The 27,961-nt window shown below is 28.2% G+C and overlaps 5 protein-coding genes across 9 annotated transcripts; 2 read left to right on the top strand and 3 right to left on the bottom strand.

Moving 5' to 3' along the window:
* Window positions 1-89: 89 nt before the first annotated feature.
* On the bottom strand, window positions 90-5,152 carry LOC126839283 (rab proteins geranylgeranyltransferase component A 1). The gene is made up of 8 exons (XM_050574501.1): window positions 4,911-5,152; window positions 2,490-2,556; window positions 2,209-2,406; window positions 1,962-2,142; window positions 1,104-1,890; window positions 885-1,030; window positions 628-816; window positions 90-566 (listed from the first exon to the last, which is right to left on the bottom strand). The coding sequence occupies exons 1-8, from the start codon at window positions 4,957-4,959 to the stop codon at window positions 429-431; spliced, it is 1,755 nt and encodes a 584-aa protein (XP_050430458.1). The 5' UTR covers window positions 4,960-5,152; the 3' UTR covers window positions 90-428.
* Window positions 5,153-5,294: 142 nt separating this feature from the next.
* On the top strand, window positions 5,295-6,347 carry LOC126843230 (COP9 signalosome complex subunit 7b). The gene has a single exon (XM_050580613.1). The coding sequence runs from the start codon at window positions 5,488-5,490 to the stop codon at window positions 6,247-6,249; it is 762 nt and encodes a 253-aa protein (XP_050436570.1). The 5' UTR covers window positions 5,295-5,487; the 3' UTR covers window positions 6,250-6,347.
* Window positions 6,348-7,859: 1,512 nt separating this feature from the next.
* Window positions 7,860-11,687, bottom strand: LOC126847518 (elongation of very long chain fatty acids protein 4-like). 3 transcript variants are annotated; one of them, XM_050587819.1, is made up of 8 exons: window positions 11,186-11,607; window positions 9,626-9,714; window positions 9,333-9,520; window positions 9,157-9,237; window positions 8,790-9,083; window positions 8,578-8,727; window positions 8,379-8,430; window positions 7,860-7,989 (listed from the first exon to the last, which is right to left on the bottom strand). In XM_050587819.1, the coding sequence occupies exons 1-7, from the start codon at window positions 11,203-11,205 to the stop codon at window positions 8,383-8,385; spliced, it is 870 nt and encodes a 289-aa protein (XP_050443776.1). In that variant the 5' UTR covers window positions 11,206-11,607; the 3' UTR covers window positions 7,860-7,989; window positions 8,379-8,382. The 3 variants fall into 3 exon arrangements, with proteins under 3 accessions (XP_050443776.1, XP_050443777.1, XP_050443775.1); XM_050587820.1 differs by lacking the exons at window positions 7,860-7,989; window positions 11,186-11,607 and adding an exon at window positions 11,668-11,687 and having other exon boundaries at window positions 8,056-8,430; XM_050587818.1 differs by lacking the exon at window positions 7,860-7,989 and having other exon boundaries at window positions 8,056-8,430; window positions 11,186-11,606.
* A 1,757-nt stretch (window positions 11,688-13,444) lies between these two features.
* Window positions 13,445-23,675, bottom strand: LOC126847517 (elongation of very long chain fatty acids protein 4-like). 3 transcript variants are annotated; one of them, XM_050587816.1, is made up of 8 exons: window positions 23,412-23,674; window positions 23,073-23,262; window positions 17,949-18,016; window positions 17,692-17,879; window positions 17,506-17,586; window positions 16,530-16,829; window positions 16,309-16,458; window positions 13,450-14,344 (listed from the first exon to the last, which is right to left on the bottom strand). In XM_050587816.1, the coding sequence occupies exons 3-8, from the start codon at window positions 18,013-18,015 to the stop codon at window positions 14,246-14,248; spliced, it is 885 nt and encodes a 294-aa protein (XP_050443773.1). In that variant the 5' UTR covers window position 18,016; window positions 23,073-23,262; window positions 23,412-23,674; the 3' UTR covers window positions 13,450-14,245. The 3 variants fall into 3 exon arrangements, with proteins under 3 accessions (XP_050443774.1, XP_050443773.1, XP_050443772.1); XM_050587815.1 differs by lacking the exon at window positions 23,073-23,262 and having other exon boundaries at window positions 13,452-14,344; window positions 23,412-23,673; XM_050587817.1 differs by lacking the exons at window positions 17,949-18,016; window positions 23,073-23,262 and having other exon boundaries at window positions 13,445-14,344; window positions 23,412-23,675.
* Window positions 23,676-24,402: 727 nt separating this feature from the next.
* Window positions 24,403-27,296, top strand: LOC126847516 (EH domain-containing protein 3-like). The gene is made up of 9 exons (XM_050587813.1): window positions 24,403-24,613; window positions 24,812-25,000; window positions 25,069-25,515; window positions 25,686-25,817; window positions 25,892-26,000; window positions 26,084-26,260; window positions 26,331-26,454; window positions 26,525-26,692; window positions 26,982-27,296. Exons 1-9 carry the CDS (start codon window positions 24,522-24,524, stop codon window positions 27,212-27,214), a joined length of 1,671 nt encoding a protein of 556 aa, XP_050443770.1. The 5' UTR covers window positions 24,403-24,521; the 3' UTR covers window positions 27,215-27,296.
* Window positions 27,297-27,961: the final 665 nt, after the last annotated feature.

The raw sequence follows: 27,961 nt of genomic DNA, 5'->3' as shown, positions 1-27,961 counted from the left end.
AAAAGCAGTTACACATTTTTAATAATTAAATATATCAATATGATTGTTCTATTATTTAATTAACAATTTATTTCTATATAGGATAAGTATTTAGAAAAAAAAAAAAACCTAAGAAATGTAAGAAATGTCTTTTATATTTGGACACGGAATAGATTATAAAACTATAAAGAAATATAAAATGCTACTAATGATTACCTTACAATTTAAAATTAGGAAAAATAAAATAATTATTAGGCCTGTTTCAAGATTGTGGTGTATGAAAATATGTTGTTCAAATATAAAATTAAACATCTAGGCGTATTTTCTTTTTTAAACGTACATCCACACGCACGGCTCATCAGTTCTAAAGTAATACGAGTCTTAATATTGATGTGCAATAGGCGTGAAACGGGCCCAATAGCTATATTATGGATTCAATGGAATTGAAATTATTCTTCTTTAGATTCTTCGGAACCCTGGAAAGGAGGTCCAGCTGCTTCATCAACTTCAAGGGATAACTCTTCTGGATCAGGTGCTCGAGGCAAGAATTCAGAGTCAGGGTACATTCTCGAAAAAATGGTCTTTGCCTAAATATATTTAATTGGTTAATTAAAAAATAGCAAGAATATATTTGTGTGTCAATTGTACTTGGTTAACAGCAAATTCATAATCAATTTCTAAATCGGGGCCCGAACACAGATGAACATTCTTCGGAACATTGCGTGATAGGTCATATTCAGATGTTTCCGGACAATTGAAATATAATGCATACAACAGTTGTGGTTTCAAGGCTTTAGCTTCATCACTAGATTTTATCTTTGAATCTATAGAATCACCCTAAAAATACAAAAATATTAATTAAACTACACTAATTTCAGCAGTAAATTTTTAAACAAATGAAATACCTCTTTTAGAGTTTGTGTAGACTGAGTATCAGTATTAATCCTAGCATTTATTCCGTCAGCAAAGTCTGAGTGTAATAAAGCTTCAACGGCTGGCTTTAAATCATTGACAGCGTTATCAATTTGTTTTGCTGTCATGTGCAATAGATCTGAATCGTACAAACAATATTAATAATTAATAAACAATATAAAACCTTAAAAAAAGTATTAATCGTAGCATACATAATCCTGGAGGGCAGACGTGGGTCGATGGCCCAGCTTCGATTATCGTTATTGGTTCTTTTCCCTTAATGGGAAATTGTAACAATGTTAAAGATTCTTTGTCAGTGACAGATATCGATCTATCAATGATGAATATGCCTCTAGATAGCCCAGCTTTTGGTGCCGAGCCTAAGAACTCAGGAGGCGCATCAGCCACACCCAAAACAAGATGGTCACAATCGAGCCTTGATCCATCGGATATAATTGCTTTGCACTGATCATCTTCGACAATAACGCTATTAGCTGCTCGTTTGAGATGATAAACACCACCAAAAACGGCACATAATCTACAAAAGCACTGAGGTAATTCGCCAGTACCATACATAGGCCATAAGAATGGTGTATTGCCGTAACGGCCGAGGCTACTCAAAAACCGTTGGGTTCTCTCAACTCCAACCATACATGGCGTTGTATCATTAGACATTGCAATAGCATATAAAACATAATGCATTAAGTTTTCAGTTAAGCTTTTACTTTCTAAATATTCTTTTAGTGTTTTGTCTTCGAATCCTTTGAACTCATTACTTTCTGGTTTATATTCTACACACAATGTTAAAAGTTGCATAAGTTGACGTTTTTCAATAAGTCCTACATTTTTTGTAGCAAAAACATCAGCACGAGAACATGGGACTGTTTCCAATTTATTTCCTTGCCAGGTTAAAATACGATTAACACAACGGAATTCTGCATAGCGAGATATATTTGAAGAAATAAGTAGCTCTACTAATGTACCACGAGAAAATAGAAGCTAAAAATTAAAATTAAAATTTGTAAGTGTCAAAAATTGATTGAAAAAATATAATAAATAAACTAACTAACTTTAGGTGCTAAATCCATATTAAATTTACGGCCCAAACTCTTAACTTTGGCTTGGCACCATAATTTATCGTTTTGTTTTATTGTAGTTTCGGGTTCAGTTTGTCCATATTTATTGTCTTTGGGACTTTCTTCTGTTTGAGTGACTTTTTCACTCTGTAAGTTGCCACTTGATGGAAGTTTTCTATTAGGAAAAAAAAAAATTGAAATGTTTAACAAATAATTGAGCACACTGTAGTATTGGACATACTCAGGAATGAACCATTTCTCTTCGATATTAAATACAGTAGAAAACTGATTGCCAATAGATACAGCCTTTTCACTTCCTTGCGTTAAGGATGTGGATTCTTTGACATTATTACTTGTTTTTCCATTACGACATTCTTCTAGCCATTTCTGAAGGGCTTCAAAAGTAAATGAAGCCCACATACCACCATAGTAATCATTTCTAAAATTTATTCACAAAATGATAATAAAATATAATCATGATGCATAGGTTGTATTATAAAAAATATTATTCAATGATTTTACCTATCTAAATGTAGTACACGTTTTCCAATGCGACTAGCTGCAGCAGCAATAATAGACTCTGTCATTCCTAAAAACCATAGTTATGGAGATTTTAATAAACATATTAAAACACAGTGTCTACTTAAAAAATAAAAGCATATTTATTATAAAGTGTTTTAATAAATAAAATACAGTATTGACTATTTCTTTTTTTGAAGTCTCAAAAGACAAAATAAAATATTAAGACTATTTATATGTAAATAAATTAATTAATATTTAACATTGTTGACAATTCACACTATGTACAGAGTTATTCAAATTTCATGTTACAATGATTTTTTTCATCAAAATTATGTAAGCTAAACAATTTTCTAATGAAATTCTAATTATATTTAACAATAACAAAACTACATTTTACATTTAGTAAAATTAATCTTACTAGGTAATTGTTAAAATTGAAATAGCATTATACATATTTTAATAACCTTTTACAAGCAGAGCGATATTGTAATAATAAAAAAAGGACTGGTCTATAATCAGTTGTGAATAAACACTTTTTGAGTTATTAGCACTTAAATTTTAGATGGAAAGAAAGTACGGGTGAAAGCTCCGTGTGGATATAAATAACACTACAATACCTCATCCCTAGTTTATACGTTTAAATGCTAATAAGTAATAACTCAATAGTATTTAACCAAAACTGGTTACTGAGCAGTCATTATTTTCATTACATCATTTTGCTTTATATATTTAAATCTCATTTATGGCTTGATATTTTATTATTAAACTTCACCTTTAATATTTAAGATTGTATGTTTTCAATAAAAGCGTTAATAAATAAGAAAAAAAATATTAAAAGTATTTTATTTTACATCTTTTTGGCTAAAACAAATATTTTATAGACAAATTTACTGTTACAAGAAATTTGAATAATCCTATACATTATAAATATGTACTAAATCTGACAAAATATTTTATAAATACTACTGCTGCATTTCTTGAAAAGAATAATAGATATAGATTTTTATTTTCCATTTTTATATAATGTATTGCTCCATTTAAAAAAACTAAACATAAGAATGGAAATCCACTTTCCCCGTTACCATGACCAATAGACCGTGAATATCTGATTACACAACCGTTCAATGAACTCTTCATAAGAAAATAAGTAGCAAATTTAATGTATATATATATATATTTTGATAAATGTATTTATAATTATTTTTACTGATTTGATCCAATAAAAAAAATAAGTCTTAAAATAGTATTAAAAGTATTATTACTGTTCATTATTCAACAATCAAAATTGTTTACATAATACATTTTTATAAAAATATAAGTATTCTATTCAAACTTAAAGATTTAGGTGCCATATATAATGAATATACAATGAAACGTGAATTGAAATGGAACACTGAATTGGCTAATATTCTTAAATACATTCCCAAGTTAAAAAAAAATTTGTTTTTTTAAATTATTATTTCGTAATAAACATTTTCCCACTTAGTATAATCTCCCTAAACTTTGATAAATCAAATTTCTCTGTTGCGCTCTATACAGTTCTATTCTATTCCTTCTATTCTTAATTTTTTACATGTCACAAATTACATAAAATTCAGATTTTTAAAAAATATGTATACAATTTGTTCTAGCCTTCTGTTATAACAGAGGTATTTTATCCTTTTCCCATATTAATTCACGTTTTTAAAACTAACATAATCAACTGATTTCAGATCTTAAAATAGACATCAAATATAATTTGGTCTTCTGTATGGTTTACAAATTATATTTTATGTGTATTTTAAGATCTGAAATCAGTTTTAACTTTAAAATTAATAATAGTTGTCCTTTTTAAACCCAATAAGAATTATAGAAATTAAAAAAAAGGTTCTTTGTTATAAATATAGTAACAAAATACATTTATTGTTATCTTATAAAATTATTAGTTGAAAATTGCTATCATTTTACTTAATTTGCTTTGCATTACCTATACTTTAAACAGACTGTCCTGATACTAATACAAAATGTATGATTGGAAATTAATGACTTGGTTTGATACAATAGAACAGTATAGTCTAGAGATAAAATATGATAGAATGTAATTAAATTGTTGAACAATGAGTCATGAACAGGTGTTTATAGAAATAAATTAGCATTACTTATAGGTAACATATTTACGCAGTTACATGCAAAGAATAAATCTTTTTAGGTAATTCATTATAATTAATCTGTTCATAAATGTGTCATTTATATCAAAAATATAAATGACCAAGTTTTACAATATACTTATGTAGTCACAATCAAACTATGTATAGATAGTCTTTAATCTATCTAGAGTAATAAATTGTAATAAAAAAAGTTTAATAAACATTTATCTTAATCATAACAAATTAACAAAATAAAAATTATGAAAATTCTATTAAGACATATGGGAAGAATTACCAGTGCCAATTACGATCACTTCATATTTAGATGGTAGATCATCCTCCATTTCGAATTCGTTTAGCTGCTAAATATGTGCACAATTATGACGAAAATCGATGCTTCACTTTAATAAAATGGTTGAATTATATTAAACGATTACAGCCAGTATGCCTGACCAAGTATGTGTAACGAAATTAAAAGACTTGTTCTGATGGCAAAGTAAAAGAAATCAATCAGTGCCGTCAGCGTAGATCACTATTCTGTGGGTTATCATAATTGCATTTTATCAAGAGCTTAGGATTTATGACATGGAGCTAAAAAAAATATCATATTTTTTTCCATGTAAAATTTTTTTTTAAGGTTATATTATAAAAATGTATATTGTTTTTAATCTTTTATGTAAAATAAACGTATAAGTTAAAAAATAACATACGTATTGATGTACACAATATTTATTTCGCCTCGATATTTTGTTAAGTAATTATTACTAATGTTATAATATATCAGTTATTAATAATTGTTTTAGTATGATGATATGTGTTTGATTAAATGATAACAATTTTGTTTTGTGTTTGTATATGAGTTCGTGCCCATAATGTCTCAAGAAAAATTATTGGAGAAACCTCTACAACAATTCGTTGTGCAAGCTCAAAAAGTTAAAGGCGACGAGCTTATCGAAGTCATCAAACAGGCCTTAGATTGTGTCGATACATTTGTGTTTGCTGAGCTCTTAGATTGTCCAAATGTTGTTGAGCTAGAAAATACTTCTTATGCTCCTTACCTGCATGTGTTGCGCATATTTTCTCATGGTACATATTTAGATTATTTGAATGATAAGGAGTCATTACCAGAACTTAGTACATCACAAATTAAAAAACTCAAGTACTTAACAATTGTTACATTAGCAAATAAAATGAAACGAATACCTTACGATGTACTTTTGAAAGAATTGAACGTTAATAACGTTAGAGATCTTGAAGACCTAATTATAGAAGCTATTTATTCTGATGTAGTAGCAGGTGAACTAGACCAACAAAGTGGTTATCTCGAAGTAGATTGGACAGTTGGGAGAGACGTAGCACCCAATGATATAGATACTATGATAGATACTTTACAACAGTGGTGTGATTCATGTGAAAGTGTATTATCCACAGTACAAGCTCGGATCATTGACGCCAATAGAACGAAACAGGATGTTTTGAAGCACAGAGCTTCAATAGAAAATGAATTGTCAAATGTAAAAAAAGCAATAAGAGCACAAATACAGGATGAAGAAATGTCAGTTGACACAAGTGGTCCGCCTAAAAAATCTGGCAAAGGAACAAGGTCAAGTGGAAATAAATTTTGGAATAAGTAAATAAAGTATAAATTAATTTTTTTAATTATAAATTATATCTATATTTTTGTGTACAATGATATGTATAAAGTAACTAATAAACCTATATTTATTAACTATTTATGTTAATTATGCTATTTGGATAATTCTTTAGAGTGTATTTAGATATTGAATTTTTATTATGCTAAGTTTAAAATTATATAGGTACTTCTACAAGAGACTTAAAAATGATGAAAAATATACAGTTATCAAATATTCCATGTTATTATTATTATTATTTTAAATTCTTTAACAACAAACATATTGTTATGGTGTATAATACATGCATTAAACGGCAGTTTTTATTTTAAACAAATTTTTGCAAATTTCCAACAATATTTTTTTATGAATCTATAGTTACCAGATATTTAATTTAGGAATAGAAGACATGATAAAAATACACAGGAATAAAACAATGATTTTGTTTTTTATGTGAACTAAAAAAACTGATTCTAAATTAATTTAATAACTACTAATTTATCTTTAAATAATTAGTTATACATAATTTTCTATTGTTTTTTTTAGGTTATATGCATACAATTTTCTCTAACACCTAGTTATATTTTTAATTGCTTCCATCTCGTTTGTTTGAAAAAAAAATTAAAATTCTATGTTAATTCTAGACTTGTTCTTAATTGACTTATTCTTTATAGGAAATAGAATATAAAAAGAATTAACGATTTACCAACATGATTTTAACTTGCTGTAAGTTTTTAAAAAAATCATCGAAAAAAATAGATATTTTAAATACATTAAATAAAAATATTATTAATATTGTCATTTAATTAATTAATTTATTTGATTTTTCGTTATCGAAGAAAATTCGAGTTTATAAGATTTATTAGTCAAACAAATTGTATAGATAGAATTTAGCGAAAAAATGTTTTTTACAAAAACAATTTACTTTATTTTCAAGTCTGTAATTAGAGAAGGCTACAGTGGGTAATTTTCCTGAACAAAGCAAGTGCATATCTCATAATTAAAACAAAAGTTAGGTACTGTTTTAGTTTCGGGTGTATAATAGATTATTCTATTGAATAATAAGAGAAGAAGAATAATATATAAGAGTACTATAGACCATTATATGAGTGTATTATAGACAACCTACTGTGTAAAAGCAAGTATACCAAATAATAGATTATTTACAATTTTCATAAGATTAAAAATAAAGATTCATATTTTCTAATAATACAAAAAACACATCGAATACAATATGTACCCTCTAAACGCATTAAAGCGTTTTATTTCAATGATTTTATCACTCCCGTCTCTCAGTTAAAAAAAATCCTACCGTTCCGCGTCTACACTCTACACAGATCTAAAAAGAAGCCAAGTATAGATCATTTATAACAATAAGGATTAATATTAAATCAAGCAATTTGCAAAAATGTGGGAATAGAACGGTGGTTAACATCATTACCATTAGATTTTCATACTATTGTGACAAAATTACTTATATTCAAGTCAACATTCGATTATTTGATGCCGGTTTGCCAAACCAAATTATTGATGGAAACATCAAAGAAAGCTTAATAGGCTGTTGTTATTCATTGACAATCAAAAATCAATTATATTTATAGTTAACAATTATTATTAAAATTATCCTTATTATTAAGTCTTAATTTGTTAAATACTGTTTTAAAAAATGTTCTTTATTTTCATGTATATTATTGAGCTTTATATTCAATTGTGTTCCTAGTTTAGAAAAGGCGTAATCTGGGACTGTAAATAAAATAATAAATAATTATTATGTACTTTGTATAACATAAGTAGGTAGGTATAGTTATTTATTACTACATGCTATTTTACAAATTCGATGATATAATTAATTTAAAAAAATGTTTGTACCTATCTAACACTTATAACATACAAATTGAAAAGAAGAAAGGTTGTTTACCATAATTATTAAAACTAAGGTATAATTTAAAAAATAATTGAAATTTTAAATATCACACAATATACAAATGTTTACAAAATAGTGTTAGGTTATTTGAGTGGGGGTTTTATTTAATATTAATTATTAATTATTATATCCAATTCTATATAGTAAATTATAATTAGAGCAATCAATTTATTTTTTAAAAACCAGTTAACTGGCCGTGAACACATACAATATCAGATCCTTTTCATGTCAACTCCGCCTTCGTTTTCTCTTGCGCTAGCCTGAAATGAAAAATTGCTTAACATATTTATTCTGATTTCTGTAGGTTAATTATTTCAAACGAACATAAAACCACTAATAAATACTTTTATAGTACCTATAATTAATCAAAAGTTAAGAAAAAATATATAAGAAACATTAACACTAACTTTTTTGATATAGTTTTTTCTATAAAAGTCTCCAAACAATATTAACATTGTGATCACGTAAAACAAGAACACGCATCTTAACCATAATGGCCATTGGCAACCGTTAAAGATGGCATTTGTTCCTAGAATAAATCCCATGAGGAATTGTGCCTGAAAAAGAGTCTTGTTGAATTGTTATTTTGTTAAAACTTATGTGTATTCATTATTTCTACCATTTGGATTGACGTTATATAGATCCTGAACTTGGAAAATATATTTCCATAGGCAATAGCTAATGCATAGTATGTGTACATAACCACGTGCACAAAACTGTTAACTAAGATAGGCAGAAATGCTGAACCACCAGGGATATATTTAATGGCCAACCAAATGATCAAGAACATAGTAGAATGGTGATATACGTGAAGGAAAGTTAATTGGTTATCCTTTTTACGCAAAATAAAAAAAATTGTGTCCAAAAATTCCACTAATTTTGACATGTAATACAACCATATAGCTTTTGCTATCTGAAATATATACATATATATATATATTAGCTTAAATCCAGTATTTTAGTGTTAACCAACCGCATTATATTACCCTAAGCTCAGCATTTTCATCGACGTACGTTATTGGTTGACACGTCCAACTATAATTCAATTTAGTGGACATTAGTGCTAACTGAAAGCCAGTCAAATAACAAATATTAAAAAGGTACGTAATAACGAGTATAATTTGGTTGAATGTTAACATGTTTAATACTATTGTGTACCAACCTCGACAACAATAAATGAATTTACCACCACCATTAAGCCATTGTATACAAGCATAATAATTTTTAAGTTGAATGGAGAACGATTTTTCATATACTTTGGCAGCAGCCATATTGTTAGGTAATAACACAAAATTATGACTATTGTAGTCCATACTGAGTTGACCATTATCCATCCTTTAGTTCGTTCGTCTGACATGAAACAAAAACAAATATTTAGTAAATTTATAACTAAAATAATTTAGTATATTCAATTATTTGTTATTTTTAGACGAAAAATTTAAATCATAAACTCACCAGCCACCGATTCCGACCATTCATAAAAATCTTCCAACTGCTTAAATATAGATGTTATATTACGATCAAGATGAAAAGAATTGAATTTGCTGAAACATTTTAAATAAATAATTTAAAATGGAAAATTAGCAAATAAAAATAAATGTTTTAATTTGTATTTTGCATTTGTTAAGTATATTCATATTTTTGTGACGAACAATTACATTTTTCAATACAACTTTATTTAGGTATACGGATGACATTTTGTGGAGTGAATAGATTTTAATAAATGAAATGATTTAATTTAAATCATAAAACGGTGATCTTTTAGCTGAGTACACAAAATAAACCTATCATGCGGCCACTTTATGAACTAGACAATTACTTAGATTTTGGTCTAAAAATTGTGAACTTTATGTAAATTTATAATATTTATTAAATGGTAAAAATTTGAACTGCAACCGAAAAATGTCTACTTTACAGATTTTTTTTTGTTGAATCCGAATCAGATTTTAAATTTTTAATTTCACATCAGATTATTTTTTTAATAGCTTAGGAAGTAAAAAACACTTTTGTGGTATTACGTATACAATTCTGTGTAAAAAAAATGTCAACTTTTGTTGTGTAGACAATTTAGTGTAATGCACAAACATTTTTTTTTATGTAATATTTTGGAATTTTTGTAATATTATTTAGTTCCTTTTACTATGCCCAACGTTTATGCAGAAAAGGGTACAAAGTAATCACACAGAGTTTACACACGTTTAACATAAATTGTTCTCATATAATATTTCTTTAGTAAAAATGAAGATTTCCTGACCACCGATTTTTAATTAAATTACGAGTGTTACTATGAATTAATTTTTGAAATCACATCGTCAACATTTTCAAAGATAATTAAAATCGAACACTGTAAAGATCAAAATCCGATCATTGTGCGAAGCGTCAGCCCTTTTCCTGCAATATTAATCGCCTCTTAAGAGGGCGCCGCACCGGTGATTTTAAATGGTAAAATCATGTTTACGCCAAATGAAAATAACTCGCTTACTTTCGGTTTTAGAGTAAAAGCATCCATTCTAAAATTAAAAGAGAACAATAGTTAAAGTCATTTAAAAATGTTTAAATAGTTGTTATTTCTAAACTATGTATTGAGCGTTATACTTGGAATAATGAAAAAAAACGCACCGTCTTGCCCTCCAGAATATTGTTCTCTTTCAATTTTATAATGGATGCTTTTTACTCTAAAACCAAAATTAAACGAGTTATTTTCAGTCTGCTTAAACATGTAGAGATGAAAACACATTTTAAAATCGCTTTCAAGGATGCTGTGATAGTCCAAAAAATAAATTAACTACCAAAATAGAGTCCTAGTTATTGAACTAATAATTACACATCACAGTTTAACCTTTAAGTTAGGATTTTGTAAAAATTGCTTATACTTTACTCCTTAAAAATGGGCGGTGCGACGCCCTCATAAGTTGTATACATTTAGACACTTAAAATGCCTATACGTAACGCCGTCTTAATTTACGGTTATATTATTATTTCTCAATTTACGTTTAAAATATTTATAATAATTACTCGTTTTCTAATGTGTACATTTTCCCGTCTTAAACGCTTTCACCGTCGGTGTATGTAATTAATTAATTTTATTCACTTATTATATTACTCAAATAAAACAAATTTAACTATTTCTTTAAAAATATGTCATACAGTTAAAACAATCATGGTAGCGCGGATAAGTTAAATTATTAGTATTAATTATAATAACAACGTTATTGTATATAGTCAGATTCAAGAAATAGATCTGTACCGACGAGCAGCAAGCGTTAAAAAACACAAGACGATTTGTAATATTAAATTAATAGCGTATACGTATGAATTCAACGGAAAAACTAATAACTATTATACGGTTCATACGGTTAATGTACAAAACAAAAAAAATAATACGTTAGTACGGCACGCATAACCGCAACACACTACAGCTAAAACATATTTTAGAATTTCCAATCGGCAAATGCAAATATAAAATATGAATGTTCAAAAAAGACCTTACGCTTTACCTTGCTCAGTACCATACTTGCGAACATTTTTGAACGTGTGCATAAATTTTAACGCGATTAAAGTAAATGAGAAAAACACTTGACGAACGGCCTCGGGCGATTTTCTTACGAGTGATTTTTTTTTTCCGTCTTATTGCCACTACATAGATTATAATATGTAAAATATTATTGCAGCACACCAGCAAAAACGGGTACGTGACAATATAACCGTTGACTATTCATGCGGCATTTTGTGTCGAATTTCGATTGAACTTACATTTTTCACCAGTGTGTTTTTGACACCGATAATGCCGATCATGCCAATGAATACTCATATACGCACCTAAACACGATGATGTAATATGCCAAATATGTACGGATACGTCTTCGTTATAGATTAGCTCCTAGGTAAAGGTTGAACTGCGAAAAATGTTCCAAGGGTATATTATAATATCCCAATAATATATTTGTCCCGTTAAACATAAAAAGAAACATGTTTATAATATCGAAATAAAATAAATAAATGTATCTTTTGCATTCATATATGTACGTGACGCATATATTATTTTTACAGATTTGAATAATCGGATGCTTCAGGATTTCAGATTTCATTCCCATTTCTGTAATAGTTATTTTTATATTCGATTAATGTACACAAATTTATCAATTTAAACCCATAAAGGACATTATCCTAAAAGCGCAAAACGCAGTCCCCGCTGCATTTTTGTTTGAAGAAATGGCTTTAAAATAAAAAAAATGTCTCTATCTGTTCTTTCTACTTATGATAAAAAATTAACACCAACCTATTATTATTATAAATTATATCTTAAATAAGCATGTCATGTGCCAAAATAATAATAAAATTGAGATCTGGAAAAATGAAAATTACAACGGGAGTTAAGCCTAGAAAGGGCTTACACCACTATTTATATACTATTTACTATGTACTTATTTAAATATCATGGGATTTAACGTTTTCTTTATTATAATATCTGAGACGTGAGAAAATATCCTAAAAGTCCAAATTCTATGCGATTTGATTGAGCATCAAAGCACAAGCTTTAAACAACAGCGTACAATATATAACATTATACATAGTAGTGATTTACCATTCTTATGATGAAGTAGGTGCAGCTATTGCATATCGCACCTCAAATATATAAGTGCTAAACTTTTGAGTTGACGTTTAGAGCCCAATCATGGTTGAAATATACAGGTTATCGCACATCGTCTCGAATTATTATCTTCAGAAATAAAATGACAGCGTAACGGGATATCAATTTCACTATTACTATATATTTTTACCCTACACTTATATACTTGATTTTGGTTGGCCGCCCGTTACGCTGATATATTTGTTTTAAGCATCGAATATTTGATAAAGAAGGGGTATATGAGCACCAGTAACCTTGTATATTTCAATCATGAGCACAATACAGTATGGCGATCCGTTATGTATCCAACGAGTAAGTTCTCCTTTTCCAATAGTAAATAATAAATATATATAAGCACAATAAAAACTACAATATTCAAATGTAGTAATTTATTATTAAAAACAAATAGTGTTCTATCCTTGATTATCTACATAACTTTTATAACATATTGAAAATTGCAAAATTGTAATATTCATAATACATAGTAAAAAAACCTCAGTATAATACAAAGTATAATAGCCTTTAAGAGTGCTGAAAATATCAGTTGCTAGCTATGGGTAATTTTAAAATCTAATATGTCAACTTACTTTTAGCTTTATTTATATTTTATTACCCATAATTAAGGCAGCAGTTCCCAAACTTGCTAGCGGTGTCTTTTTTTGGACTAAATTCACAAGCGGTACTCTGCTGTGAATACCACGAGGAATATGAATAAAAAATGAACACTATTTCATAATGATAAAAACCTATTCAAAATTTTTATTGAACATCTACATAACATTTTATAACAATACACAATTTTAAGTAATATTTTCGTATTAAACGTATATTTTATTACAAGTTCAAGCTATTTTAGGGTGAAAAATGGCATTTCGGGAAAAGTGATAACAATACATAGAACAATCAGATTTTTTTTTTTGAAAAAAGTAAGATTTTTGACGGTCTGAATAACATAGGGTTCGATTTTTGGTTTTATTTTCATAAACAAATATACCGGATAAAAAAGTAGTTACATTCAAACTTTTAATGACTTCAAACAAAGACTATTGTAATTGTTTTTCTTTCAAACAAAAACAATTTAGCTAAATCCGATAACCATGAAGCGTTATCACTTTTCCCTTAAGTCTTTTTTTTAACAAAAAACCTAACAGACCACGGGTGCCTAATAATATTTTTCTTATATTAGTACTAATAATCTTAAATTTTAAAACAATAATAAAATAATAATATACGCATATCTGAAAGCTGATAATTAAATAATGTAATACATTGTGTAGTTTTAAACCTATATACAAGGCACTGAGTACAAGTTCTGTGAATTATTGTTGTTTAGTGTAAAATCAATATTTTTATTATAATAATCTTTCACAAGCACTTATATTTATTTTTAACATTATCGGTCTCCATAATAAATTCAATCCAACATAACTAAGAATATTTTATTTTTAATCGATTTTTTTTGTACTATCATCCATACATTCCGTGTTATCTTTTAGAATGTGATCAAAATTTTGGTTTTTGTTGTTCTTTATTTTAACAGCACCCTAAAAAATGTATAATAACATCTTGTTAATTAGACGCTGAATTTATTAAATCCAGATATGGCCACTTTTTTGGAATTCAAATATAATTGTTTTATTTTGAATAGGTATTTTACTTTTAAGATTATTTGTATTTATTGATAAAATATAATCCTTAATGTAGTATAGTGTGTATTAATAAATATACACAAAAATGTAATTTTAAATTCGACGCTTTTTATATTTCTTTGTTTTTAGCTTCGATACGTAGCTGAGATGGTGTTGTTTTTACCCACGATATCTTTTAAGCCGCTGAACCGATTTCATCATGTAGCAAATCTGTAGATTACAAACCGTACCTAAAAGATACTTAATTTTGCCAATAATTTTAAGTTCTCCCTTCCACTACAAAATCGAGAAAAACGCCAAAAAATGTACATATTTTTCAACTTAAAATTACGACATGCAATAACTTTTACAAAAGTAGTCAAATTAGTTCTAAATTGGTATTGAATATTCTATAGATAAAAACTAAAAAAAAGATCACAAACCCTTCCCTCTAAAAGGAGTAGAACATTTTTCTTTACATTTCATTTTCGAGCAATTTTAGACTTTTAGGTTTGAAAATTAGACTGAAGGTAGATCTAGTGTGAGTCTACAACATAAACAATTTTTCAACAACCTTTTTTTTATTAAGTAAAAACAAAAAAAAAATTATGGGGAAATTACACGGACCGTAGTAAATTTCTAGATTGTTATGTTAGAATGAATCAACAGTCAACAGGTATCAGAAAAATATTTTGATTATGTTGTTATTTACTATATTATATTATTATTATATACTACGGCGACAAATTATTATAGACGGATGAGCAAACCTAATGCTAAAAATAAAATTGTTTATATATTATTGACAATGTATTTTTACATATCTACAATTACGCGTTTGGAAGTAATTTTATCACTTTCAGTTTAAAAAAAAATACTATAGACCGGTGACCTCCCCTGTTCCATATTCTTCGCCCCCGACTATGCCCGGACCTTACTTACTGAAGTGGCTTTTTTTGTCTTTAACTTAAAACAATTTTAACAACCTAATATACCAATAATTTTTTTAAAAGTACATAATTAAACGAGTCTGAAAAGATTACTTGCGCTGTAGGTGTCACTACTTATTAGTTATCTTAAATGACCGCGATGGTTAAATAATATTTCTGGCTTCTGAAACTGTTAGTTCCAACATAAAATATTGATCTTTGATCCGAAAATAAGTGTACCAAATTGGTAATTATTTAAATAACACATGTAGATAATGGTTTTACATGTTGCCCTTAACTAGTATTTTGTACAATTCATACCAGCATTGGTTATTACCACAATAAGGAGGGGGAGTCCCTAAAAACTCAGGGCTAGGTGCAAAACTTTCAAATCGTTTCGATCTCTCCTAAATACCCAACAAAACTTGTTTTCACTTTGAATCACTAAAATAATGAAATCTTAAAATACTAGTCAGATCGAATATTTTTTTGTAAACATTATCTAGAAATACTAATATAAAATTGCAGTCTTATAAAATCCGTGTAAAAATGTATTGTTAAATCCGGAGTTATTAGGGTATTCAAGATAAAATATTGATTTGTCCGAACTTCAGATATACATAAATCTAGTTTACCGGGCACCCTTTTTTTCTATTTTTTTTTTAATCGACAGTACTTTTAATACTGATTATACAATCTGTACAAATTAGTAGCAAGATTGCAATAACGAATGCGTGGTCTAGGTAGTAGAGTGTAGACACGAAGACGAAGAGGTTAGAATATAATTAAATTCGTATTAACTAATAAGCATTATATGTACTGTCGATTAAAAAAAAAAAAATCGAAAAAAACGTAACCGATAAAGTAGATTTGTTCCACTATTGAAAATAGCTCAATTAGTTTTCGTTTAAACAAAGAAAAAATCTATTTAAGTTTTAATAAAATGTTTACCTTCCCGACGTATGCTTTAGCATAAAAGTTTCCAAACAGCGCAAGAAATGAAATCATGTAAACTACTAAAACATATTGCATCCATTTAGGAAATGCACATTCAGATTTGATTCCGTGAATGCCCAAAAATAAGGCTGTAGTGAACTGTACCTACGCAAAATAGAAAGATAAAATTTGTAGTTAATTATTAAATTTTATTCTTAAATTGCTGATGTACAAACCAATTGAAGTATCGTTAAATATTTTTTCCACCAAAGGTATTTTTCTATTTTCGGACCTAGGGCACTTAGAGCATAATAGGAGTACATCAATACATGTATAAAACAATTCACCATGGCTGCCAAAAATATAGATCCAGTAGGAATCCATTTCACTATAGTCCACCAAAGTGCAAACATGGTCGAATGGTGATAAACATGCAAAAACGTCAGCTGACGATCCTTTTTTCGAAGAATAAAAAATATCGTGTCGCTAAACTCGAGCAACTTGGAAAAATAATACCACCATATAGCATTCAACAACTAGAAAGTAAACAAATTGAAATTATTAACTTGCAGATTTCAAAATCACAAACTTCTGTCTTTTTTTATTTATATAAATTAAAAGGGGCAGGGGTTGAAGACTAATTTTTTAGATTTTCTTGTGAATACTTTTAAAAAATATATATATATATACTTAACTTACATTGTTATATTATTTAAAACTAAAACCCATAGTATAAATATAGAATATATTTTAACTTAATATTTTTATTTTAGAATGTTAAGTTGTAATCTATAGAAAGTATGTTAGTTCTGATGAGCCTTAGTTTAACTTAATGTTACTCTCGATGTTTTATCCCATTCAACTAACACAAGCCTGATTGTAAAAGGCTTGTTCTAAATATATGGGCGCTGGTGGCAGGGGGAAGACTGGGCATTGGCCCCCTCCCCTAGGACTTTAATATAATTTTGAAAATTTTAACTTTTATTATTGTTTCAATAAACATTTCATTGATATTTTGACTTTAGTATAGATTTATAAATTTAAAATTGACGAAGAAAAAAAGTTGTATAATATGAATACTGTAGAGATATTTTAAAACGTAAGCTTCAAAAAATGTACTTTCTTTGTGCCCCTCCCTGATAAATTTCCTGTGGACGTCCTAGTCTATTGTATTTTATCTTTAAATGGTGTTTGTATGATATAAATTCGTACCCTATATTCAAAAATATTGTTTATGAAAGTTAACGGTTGACATATGTAGCTGTAGTGTAAACGACTAGATGTTATCAAAATCTGAAAACAAATACAAATACAAAGCACATACAAATTACCATCAAATAAAATATTCTATACAGATAGAACATTAATACATAGATAACTTATATTACATATTTATACCTCTATGGCAATATACAAATTTAGTAACGTCATAAGAACATTGTAAGTTATCAGAAGTGAGGTGAGCTTGAATGGTTTTTTGTTTTTCATGCATTTTGGACCCAAATAAACGATAATGAGGTATATAGATATGTAGGTAAGAGTTGGTACAGGAGAATCAACCATTAACCATCCTTTGGTCCTGTCATCTATATTAGGACAAAACAATAGTTTAAAGATAAATCAATTCAAACAATGGAAACTTTTTTTTTTCTTACCTGACATTGACAAAGCCCAATTGTAATAATTATTGACTTGCTCAGGTAAAGTGGTAAATAATTTCATTCTTTTTATGAATAAATAAAATAAAATATACAAGATTTGCGTTTATGTAATATTATTAATATTTTAGAAGTAATATTTAAGTTAAAAACTTCTAAAAAAACCTCTTGGTATAATAACTACTAACAAATGTAGACTATATCAATATCAAACTGCAAGTGTTGTAAATTTTCCTAGTCCATCTCGAAGAACGTCACAGAAAGGACTACTCACTGTTGTATGGCAAGTGACCAGTGCTCAGTTACAATGGTAAGTCGGTCTAACAGTAAACTAGTATTAACTAATAGCGTAACGTTGTTGAAGTTATTCAAAGAAGGGCCATACCATGTGAAATCACCTAATGTGTGTGTGACTCTAGTTAAAAAATGTTCGGAAATAGTCTAATACATTGTTTACAGGTCCTTGATGACAAAATAATTTTTTTTGTACCTAGGTGGTACAGTTAAAAAAAAAAATATATCCAAAACCCCCTATGTCCTATGTTTATAAATAATCCCAACTCTGTAATTTAACCCCCGATAGTAGTATCAAAACGAAACCTACATAGTTCAAATTATAATTATGTGTACTTTAATTAAATATTGAATAAATATTTTTATTTTTTAATATCCCAAACATGTAAACATTCTATTGTAGTATTTTGTTTATCATCAGTTTTTACTTTTAAGGAAAATTTAAAAACAAACATCTTGTAGCAATAAATACCGTGTAAAATTAAAACGTAAGTATAATTTTACAAACAAAAACTTTTTTTTATTCATCATTTGATACATAATTTAAATGCGGTTTACATCAGGTATCAATAAAAAAAAAATAATAATAATAATTGTGCCAAATATAACAAAGTTACATTATTTTTCTGTTGAGGCTAGAATCTAATATAAAAATATGGCAAATCTTTGTAATCGTAAAATAGATTTTGTGTAGAAGCCGAGTGGAATTTGTTTGCTACAGCACAAGGAAAGAGTTCATAAATAAACCCCAAAAAATTTTTTTTGAATTTTATGAACCAATGATGTTATTAAACATGAACAAAAATTAAAAGTTTGGTATTTGGTATATAAATGCAAAAAAATGCCCCGCTATTTGTCAACAGCATTGTTTTATTCTAGAAAATGGAAAAAAAAAATATATTGAATATTTAGTTTTTAATTAACCCAAACCACAAAAATAATACTCTTTAGCGTATACATTTTTATAAGCAAAACATTATTTTTTTTTTTTGTTTCAAAAAATTATTTTTAAAAACTAAAAAAAAATCGGAGGTTAAAAAATTAAAATATTTTTTCAATATGAAAACATGGAATGGCCTTTTGTACATAACAGTGTGAAATGAAATTATTATAGATTTATTATGTAATATTTTAGGATGCTTGTTAATATAATTATTTTAAATATGAGTATATGATCTAGTGACAAAGTGTGATAGGAGACAATGAATCAATGTTTTTCATCCACTTAGAATATGGATGAATAATTGTTTATTATATTTAAATGACAAATTTTTAAGTAAAAAATATAAATATTAAGAAAAAAAGATTTTTTCTTTGTAATAGAATAGTGTAGTTGCGATCACGCAATTTTGGTATTCATAACTATTGTCTTTTCAGTAGTTGGGAGTTGTAAGGCGACGATGAAAAAGAAGAAGATAGCATTTTGTTCTTTCTCAAATGACGGATTCATTTAACGACTACGGATTTTGGTGATCGCAGCAAAATAACGAAGGCTGTAGCTAAAGTCGAGTCATAATGATTAAAAGGTGTGATAGATTTTAGTAATAGCTGTAGATATTACAAAAATAAAGAGCGGGTTTAGTGATGGTCTAAATTATTTTAGGTCTTTGGGACATGAACGTCTGGTCTGTATAACGTTTTACAAAACTTAAAGAGAAATTAATGATATGATATTATAGTACTGTTAGTTTTCTTTGTATGAATTTTATTTTTTATTGCCTTTACATTGCGACCGCGTTAGTTACACTTTCAGAAGCTGTGTGACCAATCCATATATTGTCTGTGAGTTTTATTTTTTACAAGTTATCAATTTATACAATATACCATCATATAAGGCAATTAACTATAGTTTATTGGTGTCCCATCCAATTGGATAAAGCCTACTTAATGATAGGTACACAATAAATATAGGAACCATTCAATATTGAACATAGGTTTCAAATGTAATACAATTTAAAGAAGTAAGTAATTACACAACGGATTGCGGTTGAACCGTGTTTTATTAAAACGCATTGGGGTTATTAAGAACATAATTTTATCAATTCATTTTTACTTTATTCTAGATATATTATACTATTAGTTAAAAAAAACATAAGTATAAAACTAATACTTTCTCAGCTCCGCGCCTAAGTTAAACAAATTGAATTAGGCCCTACCGATTTTTCCATTTAATAAATAGGTAATTTAAGTACATACCTAAACATTTTATTATAATATTAGCTTCAAAATACATTTAAAAATAATTGCATAAAAATGTAATTTTTGAACTTAAAACACAGATATTGTAATAAAAACTGGGATTTTAATTCAAGCGGCTGTTATTGTTAATGATGGACTAGTCCCGTCATATTTATAATAAGATGGCGCAAAAGATTAATAAGTAAAAATTGAAGGTAATTTTTAATATCTTTAGAGGTTGCGTGTAATAAATGTTTTTAATAGTCAAAATTGTTTAGGAACTTCAACGCAATTGAATAACGTACTACCCAAAAACGTTTAAATTATTTATATAGGTCTGAGATAAAAAGAATCAGGGAAGCCTTTTTTGATTAGCACGAAGTGTATAAAAAAACCAGATAAATTCGATCAGTTGCAAAAGTAAAATGGGGTAAGATTTGGCGCGGAGAGGGTTAATTAAGGACCAACATTGGCGCAACTAGAAGTGGAGAGTACCAGGGCTGAGGGATTTAGACCCTTTAAAACTCAAAATTTCGGTAAAAATGTTACTTACAGGCTAGCGTGATTGGTTGCTGACATTTTTTTATGGCCTAAAGACGCTTAGAAGTTTAATACTTTCCTTGCCCCCCCCCCAGTCGCGCCAATGAGAGAGGGGGCAGATTTATTTGGGAAGCGATTAGAGTGACGCTGGTAATTGCGTCAGCTATGTACAGCTGTTGTTTTAAATTGCATGTATGAAATTGTTTTTTATCGATTACTAACCGATTAAATACATTCTTCTAGCGCTGATAGGACACAGTAAAAATAAATGAAAACAGATCGTAATTATTACATTGTAGGCAAGACGTGATTATGTAGCACTGCATATTATCTTAAATATAATAACATCTATCCTTGTAACGAAGATAAACGCGATTTTTAAACAGACGTACCTAGTAAAAATAGCGCGTTTATATTAGATGGATTACTCGTTTCGGTTTAGGTGATGCTGTACTGTGTAATATTGGCGTTGTTAGTTCTGTGGGTAGTTTGCAAGCCAAGAGTTTACCTTTTGAAAGGTTTAAAGAACCGAAGTGTCTAAAACAGCACGAAAATGATGGCGTGGCAAATCGTAGCATTAATGAGAACGAATTGAAACTAAATTGTTGCAATGTCAAAACAGTTGTGAGATCCGACAAGGTCGTCCACAGCCGCAAAAGAGGCGAATGGAGCGAAATATTAGAGACGGTAAATCGAATAATAAGCGATTTGAGTGTACTGAAAATAGGAGAAAAGGTGTCGCGCCATGTTGTACAAAAACGTCGAGAATTAATGGATTATCGTGTTAACCATTTGAGATTAGAAGAATTAGAAGAAAAATATTTTACTCCGTTAAGCGAATGGGGTTATACCGGAAAAATGTCGGGAAACCCTGTTTTCAAACCAACGTCATTCGATACACGCCTTAAAAAAAAACAAAATAGATTTAGATGACATAACTTATGCCCCAGCAGATCTATGGGAAGAAATGACCGATCCGCAAAAACCGGTTTTAAGACAAGCTTTCGTTGACTTTAAATCTATATGAGTCAATGCACCAAAAAAAGAAATTAAAATAGAACCTTCTACTACAGAGTATTTATGGGAAGAAATGACCGATCAGCCATCAACACAACCCATGAGAACAAGTAACTTTAGATTTGTCACTTAAGAAGAAAATCAAATCGAAGAAATGACAGATTCACCGGAGATGAGTTTGGAAGAACTTGATAAATTTTTGAAAGTATTGAAGTTTTAGTGAATTTTTTTACTCGATAATATTGTACGATATATAAATAATATTAATCATTAGATTCATGATTTAATGATAATTTATATAACCTACTACCTAATCGATTTCTATTAAAATAAACAGTTTTTTTTAAATAAAATGTAAATCCAATCAGTTTGATTATTAACGTTAAATGTATTAACTATGTATCCATTTACTTAATGGATATACATAACACATTTTTTGTATATTTAACAGTAAGATGCTAATTTCCTTAAATTTAAGTATTAGGTATACTTAAAAATAATGTTAATATGAAAAGAAATAGCAAACAAAGTACAACCACCATTGAGTACTTAAAATAGTAGTTTATTGTTGGCAATTTTTTTCCTATCTGGGTGTGATTTAGCTCAATGGGATTACACTTGGCTCTTGCCTGACCCTCACAACAAAGCTATAGCATTACATACATACCTTTGTTTATAATTTTAAATTCTGTTATGTTAAATAATGCATTGGTATATTTTACTGTATAAATTTGTTTTTAACTATACGTTAATAATATTATTTTATTTAAAAACTAAAAACAAAAAATACATAATAAGTTTGTTATTTATAACTTTGAATAACTAGATATAAAATACAAATGTATAATATCAACAAAGTATTAAATCACAATTTTTCTGGCTTTTTGTTTAAGTTATCTAAAGTCATCAGTAGCTAAGTTAACGTAGTTTATTGTGTTTAATATAATATCATTCCAATTTCCATAATTAAAGTAGGCAAAACAAATTAAAACCAATGTTTCAAACCATTTATTGCTCCAAAAAATACTCTCTTTGTGTAAAATACGTTTTCTGACATATCTTTTAAAACTATAAATGCATTGTTCTCTTTACGTTTAAAGTGCTGACACAGAATCCTGTATTGAAAACCACCACATAACACTAATACAATTTATGATATATTAATAGTCTTCATTAAAACTGTCCATCTATTAGGATCTATGTTTCTCTCATAATATTCTATAAGCTGCATCGGATAATTTTGGGGCCATAGTAATTATTTTCAATTAGACAAATTAGGTACCTAAAAAAATATATAGAAAATTTAATAAAAAGGAAAAAGGTAAATATTTAAAATTTTTACATTATAGGGTCTATTTAATGCTCAAATTTAGATATGTTTAAAAATGTATAAGATATTAATTTTATATAGTTAACGAGGTAAGTACTTACAGTATAGAATCGTCACTTGTATGTTTAACATAAATACTGAATGTAATGAAAAAAAATGACTGGTGTTTTTCGTTAATTGTTATACTAATAGTTGTAAGTTATAAGTTATATGCAAAATACAAAATAGTAGTGAAAGATAAAAGTCTGTTATCTGTGAAGTACGTCTGTACAATAGTAAAAATAATAACGTACGTTGAACACACATGTGTTGCCAAGCCTATAAAATAGGCCCAAGTATGCTACAGCGCGCCGCATTCGGCCATATCTGACAGCAAAGTGAGTAATTCACGATAATTGAACATAATCGTACTTAATTATTAAGCTATTTTTATGTACTCAAACACGATTATAATAATATGATAATACATTAATTCTCCGTTTAATTTGTAATAATTAAATACAAGAGTTCCATCTATATATCTCTCTAAATATATTTTTCTAATTTCTTCGATTTTATGACTAGAAAATATTGTATTACAATTACATTCGATCAACTTATGTAGATACTATCTTTATGTTAATTTTCCATATCCAGTGATGCAAATAACTTAAAATTTTAAATTCCGTCAGAATTCTACCTATATTTTAATTATCAAATGTATTTTGATTCTTATTGCTAAAAAATATTCGAGTTTAATTGAATAATGAACATGCGGTTTTTATACTCTAAATAAAGAAGTTGTTAAAAAAAAAAGAATTGCCAATATTTGCCCCTTGACATTTATTTTATCAATTTTCATTTTTAAATTCCTTATTGAATTAGGTTTTTATTTTATTAATTATTTATTATATTAACCAGTGTCTAATAAGTGTTTAATACTAATACTAATAAGTATTAGTCTTGATCATAGACCTATAAGATATAAATTTCTTTATAGGTCTATGGTCTTGATAGCAGTTTTCCATAGCTACTGATATTTATTATCAATTTATAATTTCACTCACCGGCTAACGTCGCACTCAAGGCTATTCTGTACATGAGTTTGATAACACAATTTACAACTGTTATTTGTCAATGAACTTGATTCGTGTGGTTGTAAATTTTTTTAAAAGTATAATGTTTTATAATTAATTTTTTTTCTGTGGTTTTTGACCTTTCCTTAATAAATCATGTATGTACTACCTCATAGTTTTGCTCGGTGCTGTTTTGCACTGAATAAAAATCCGTTTTTGGCCAAAATCGTCCATAGATCTTTTTACTGGTAAAGTTTATTTTTAGTAGCTAAATATATAAATAATAACATAATATCATTTAATTAAAAAAGGCACTCGCTTGTTTGTACCTACTATTTGGTGTATTATCAATGAGAATACAGTGCAATTGTACTATTACAGTATGTTTATGCTGTCAATTTAGTATTCTTAGTCGTATGACTAATGTTGCAATTGTAATGTTTTAGGAATTTCCTCAAAGATCAAACTGCAATCGATAGTCTTAAAAGTATTTACAAATCAAAACTTCTTCCATTAGAAGTACGTTATTTGTACAATGAGTTCCATGAACCTTTTTTGACTGATCAAGATTTTGATGCCAAACCAATGGTGTTATTTGTTGGTCAATATTCAACTGGAAAAACTTCAATGATAAGGTTGGTATTCTTTTATTATAAATAATTTCTGAAATGACTACTTAATATCTTTAATTGTACCTTTGTAGATATCTCATTGAAAAAGATTATCCGGGTATTCGAATTGGCCCTGAACCTACTACAGACAAATTCATGGTAGTCATGGGTGGTGACAAAGAACAATCCATACCGGGAAATGCACTCGTGGCTGACCCAACCAAGCAGTTCCAAGATCTATCTCGTTTTGGCAACAACTTTTTAAAAAAACTACATTGTGGCATTGTGAACACTCCACTTCTAAAATCAATAAGCTTTGTGGATACGCCTGGTATATTATCAGGAGAAAAGCAAAGAGCACAGCGTGAATATAATTTTTATGATTCATTAAACTGGTTTGCCAGTCGGTCGGATATGATTATACTCACTTTTGACGCTAATAAACTGGATATATCTGATGAATTGAAAGCCGCTATAGACGTATTAAAAGTCCACGATAGCAAATTAAGAATTATTCTAAACAAAGCTGATACAATTGAGTAAGCTAATTAATGTAGTTTCAGTTATTAATTATATATCATTATACATTATTTACAACATTTTTTACATTTTTTACTTATGCTTAATATATAAAAAAAAAAAAAAATTTGCATCTTACCTAAATTATTCATAAACAAATACTATTTTTGATTTATATTGTATTTTACAGCGAGAGATCTTTGCTAAGAGTTCATGGTGCTTTAATGTGGGCTCTAGGAAAAGCAATTATTTGTCCAGAAGTCCCCAGAGTTTATGTTGGTTCATTTTGGGACAAACCTTATAAAAATGATGTTAATAGAAAGTAAGTTTTAAATTATTAACACTTTTTTCTACTTGTAACAACTTATTACAATTTATTTTTCCTTTTTATTTTAGCATGTTTAGTGAAGAAGAAAGTGATTTGTTCCAAGATATAAAATCACTGCCACATAATTCAGTTATATCAAAATTAAACTATATAGGAAAAAGAGCAAAAACTGCAATTGTATGTGTTATGTATAATTTACTCAAATTTCTAGTTATAATAAAAAGCTGTAAATATTATTATTGAATTTTATGTTTATCTAGATACATGCGTACATAGTTAGTGAACTAAAGTCACGTATGCCATTAATGGCCAGGATTTTGTTCAAAGAAAATCGACAAAGTGAACTAGTCGACAACCTAGAGCAAATATACAATGATATAATCAATAAACACAAACATCTGAGTTGGGGTGATTTTCCAGACATAGACAACATGAAGGTTATTCATACAAGTCAAAGAAAAAAATATACTTTTAAATTAATATTTAACTAATTTTATATATATTTAGACACTTTTGAGACAAAAAGATTTTACTACCTTTAACAGTTTGGATGAAAAATTAATTCATCGTGCGGAAAATTTATTAGATGGAATGGACATTGAAATGACAGTGAATGATGTGGAAGTCTTTAGTAAGTCTTGTGTATCATATTGTTCAACCTATGCCTAATATTTTTATTCTAAGTATTTGTTATTTTTTAGGTAATGTAATTCCCAACAATAATGATATCGCTACACCTTTTAACGCAAAAACTATAGGTATTAACGAAGGAAAGTTTGGGGATGGTTGGGTTGTAGAATATCATAGAAAACCGTTTGATGAAATATTTGAAAGACTAGAAAAAATCAATGGAAAAGTGATTAGGACAGGTAAATTAAATATTGTAAAATTACACATAGTATAAATTTATGTGATGAAAAACTACAATTCTTAACCCTTTGTTAGTCAACTGATTTTTAGTTACACTATTAAAGTGTAACCAAATTATTTAAAGGTGAGACTGGTGTACCCAAGTCACAGAGTAACTGGTCTAACACTGTAGATTACCTGCCTAACAAAGGGTTACCTAATGTTGAACCTAAGACACATCACTATGATTATACTGTTGAAAATGTATATTTAAAACACTAAACAGCATTAACTTTCCCATTATTTTAGCGGCTAAAGATGAAATGCTCAAAACCAAACTACCTAATTCTGTGTTGTCCAAAGTATGGAAGTTAGCCGATATTGATGAGGACGGTCTCTTAGATGCAGACGAATTCTCATTAGCCATGTATTTAATTAAAATAAAACTGGAAGGATCAGATATACCAACGGAACTCCCCCACCACTTGATACCACCTAAAAAGCGGGTTCCTAAACCTACTCCTGCGATATCTGCACATTAATGCTTTAGTATTTATTACTCGAAAGTATATATATAAAAAAAAATATTGTACTGTGATAATTATGTTATTTTTTTTAAACTATGAAATAAAAACTTTGTTAAAAAAACTTAAATGTAGTTTATTAACTTACCCTGAAAAATACTATAAAGTTAAATATTTTGTTAAACACTTAATTGCGTAAAATAATAGTATATACTTTTAAATATTGCCAAAATTAAGCATTACGTAATTGCATTTAATTTCCAACAGATATACCATAGAGTAATATTACTATAAAGTAAGAGTAATTATACAGAATAATGAATATGTATTGTGTGATATTACTCTACATAAGATAACCCCATTTTTCACATGTATATCACCTTAGGAGATCTTCTAAGGTTGAGGATTAAATAATACATGTGTTGGGTATTATTATACTAATACTCGATAATTACCTATATCAGCAATCGATAAAATTAGATTAACCCCCTCGATTGCTTTGCTGTCTGCCGATCGCAGTGCCGGCCAAATTTACCCTACGCATATTTTGGGCAGTCCGCACTAATATTATCGCTTATGGTGCCTGCAATTCGCATTGTAGTGTGACAGGTGTTTGTCCACCATACTTTGGTTCAGCAGTCTTCTCTACTGACTACTACCACTGTGGTGAGTCTTCACTTTGCTTTTATTACTGTCTTCGTCAGTCTCATTGCTTTCACCATATTCGCGGCAATCTTACCACTTAAAAATTCAGGTCCCTGACAC

Source organism: Adelges cooleyi, unplaced genomic scaffold (assembly GCF_023614345.1).
Source record: "Adelges cooleyi isolate 19-005CV unplaced genomic scaffold, UGA_ACOO_1.1 ACOO_flye_CR_arks_rails_tigmint_CR_PRNA_108, whole genome shotgun sequence".
Taxonomy (NCBI): Eukaryota; Metazoa; Arthropoda; class Insecta; order Hemiptera; family Adelgidae; genus Adelges; species Adelges cooleyi.
This window is presented reverse-complemented; position numbering and strand designations above follow the sequence as displayed.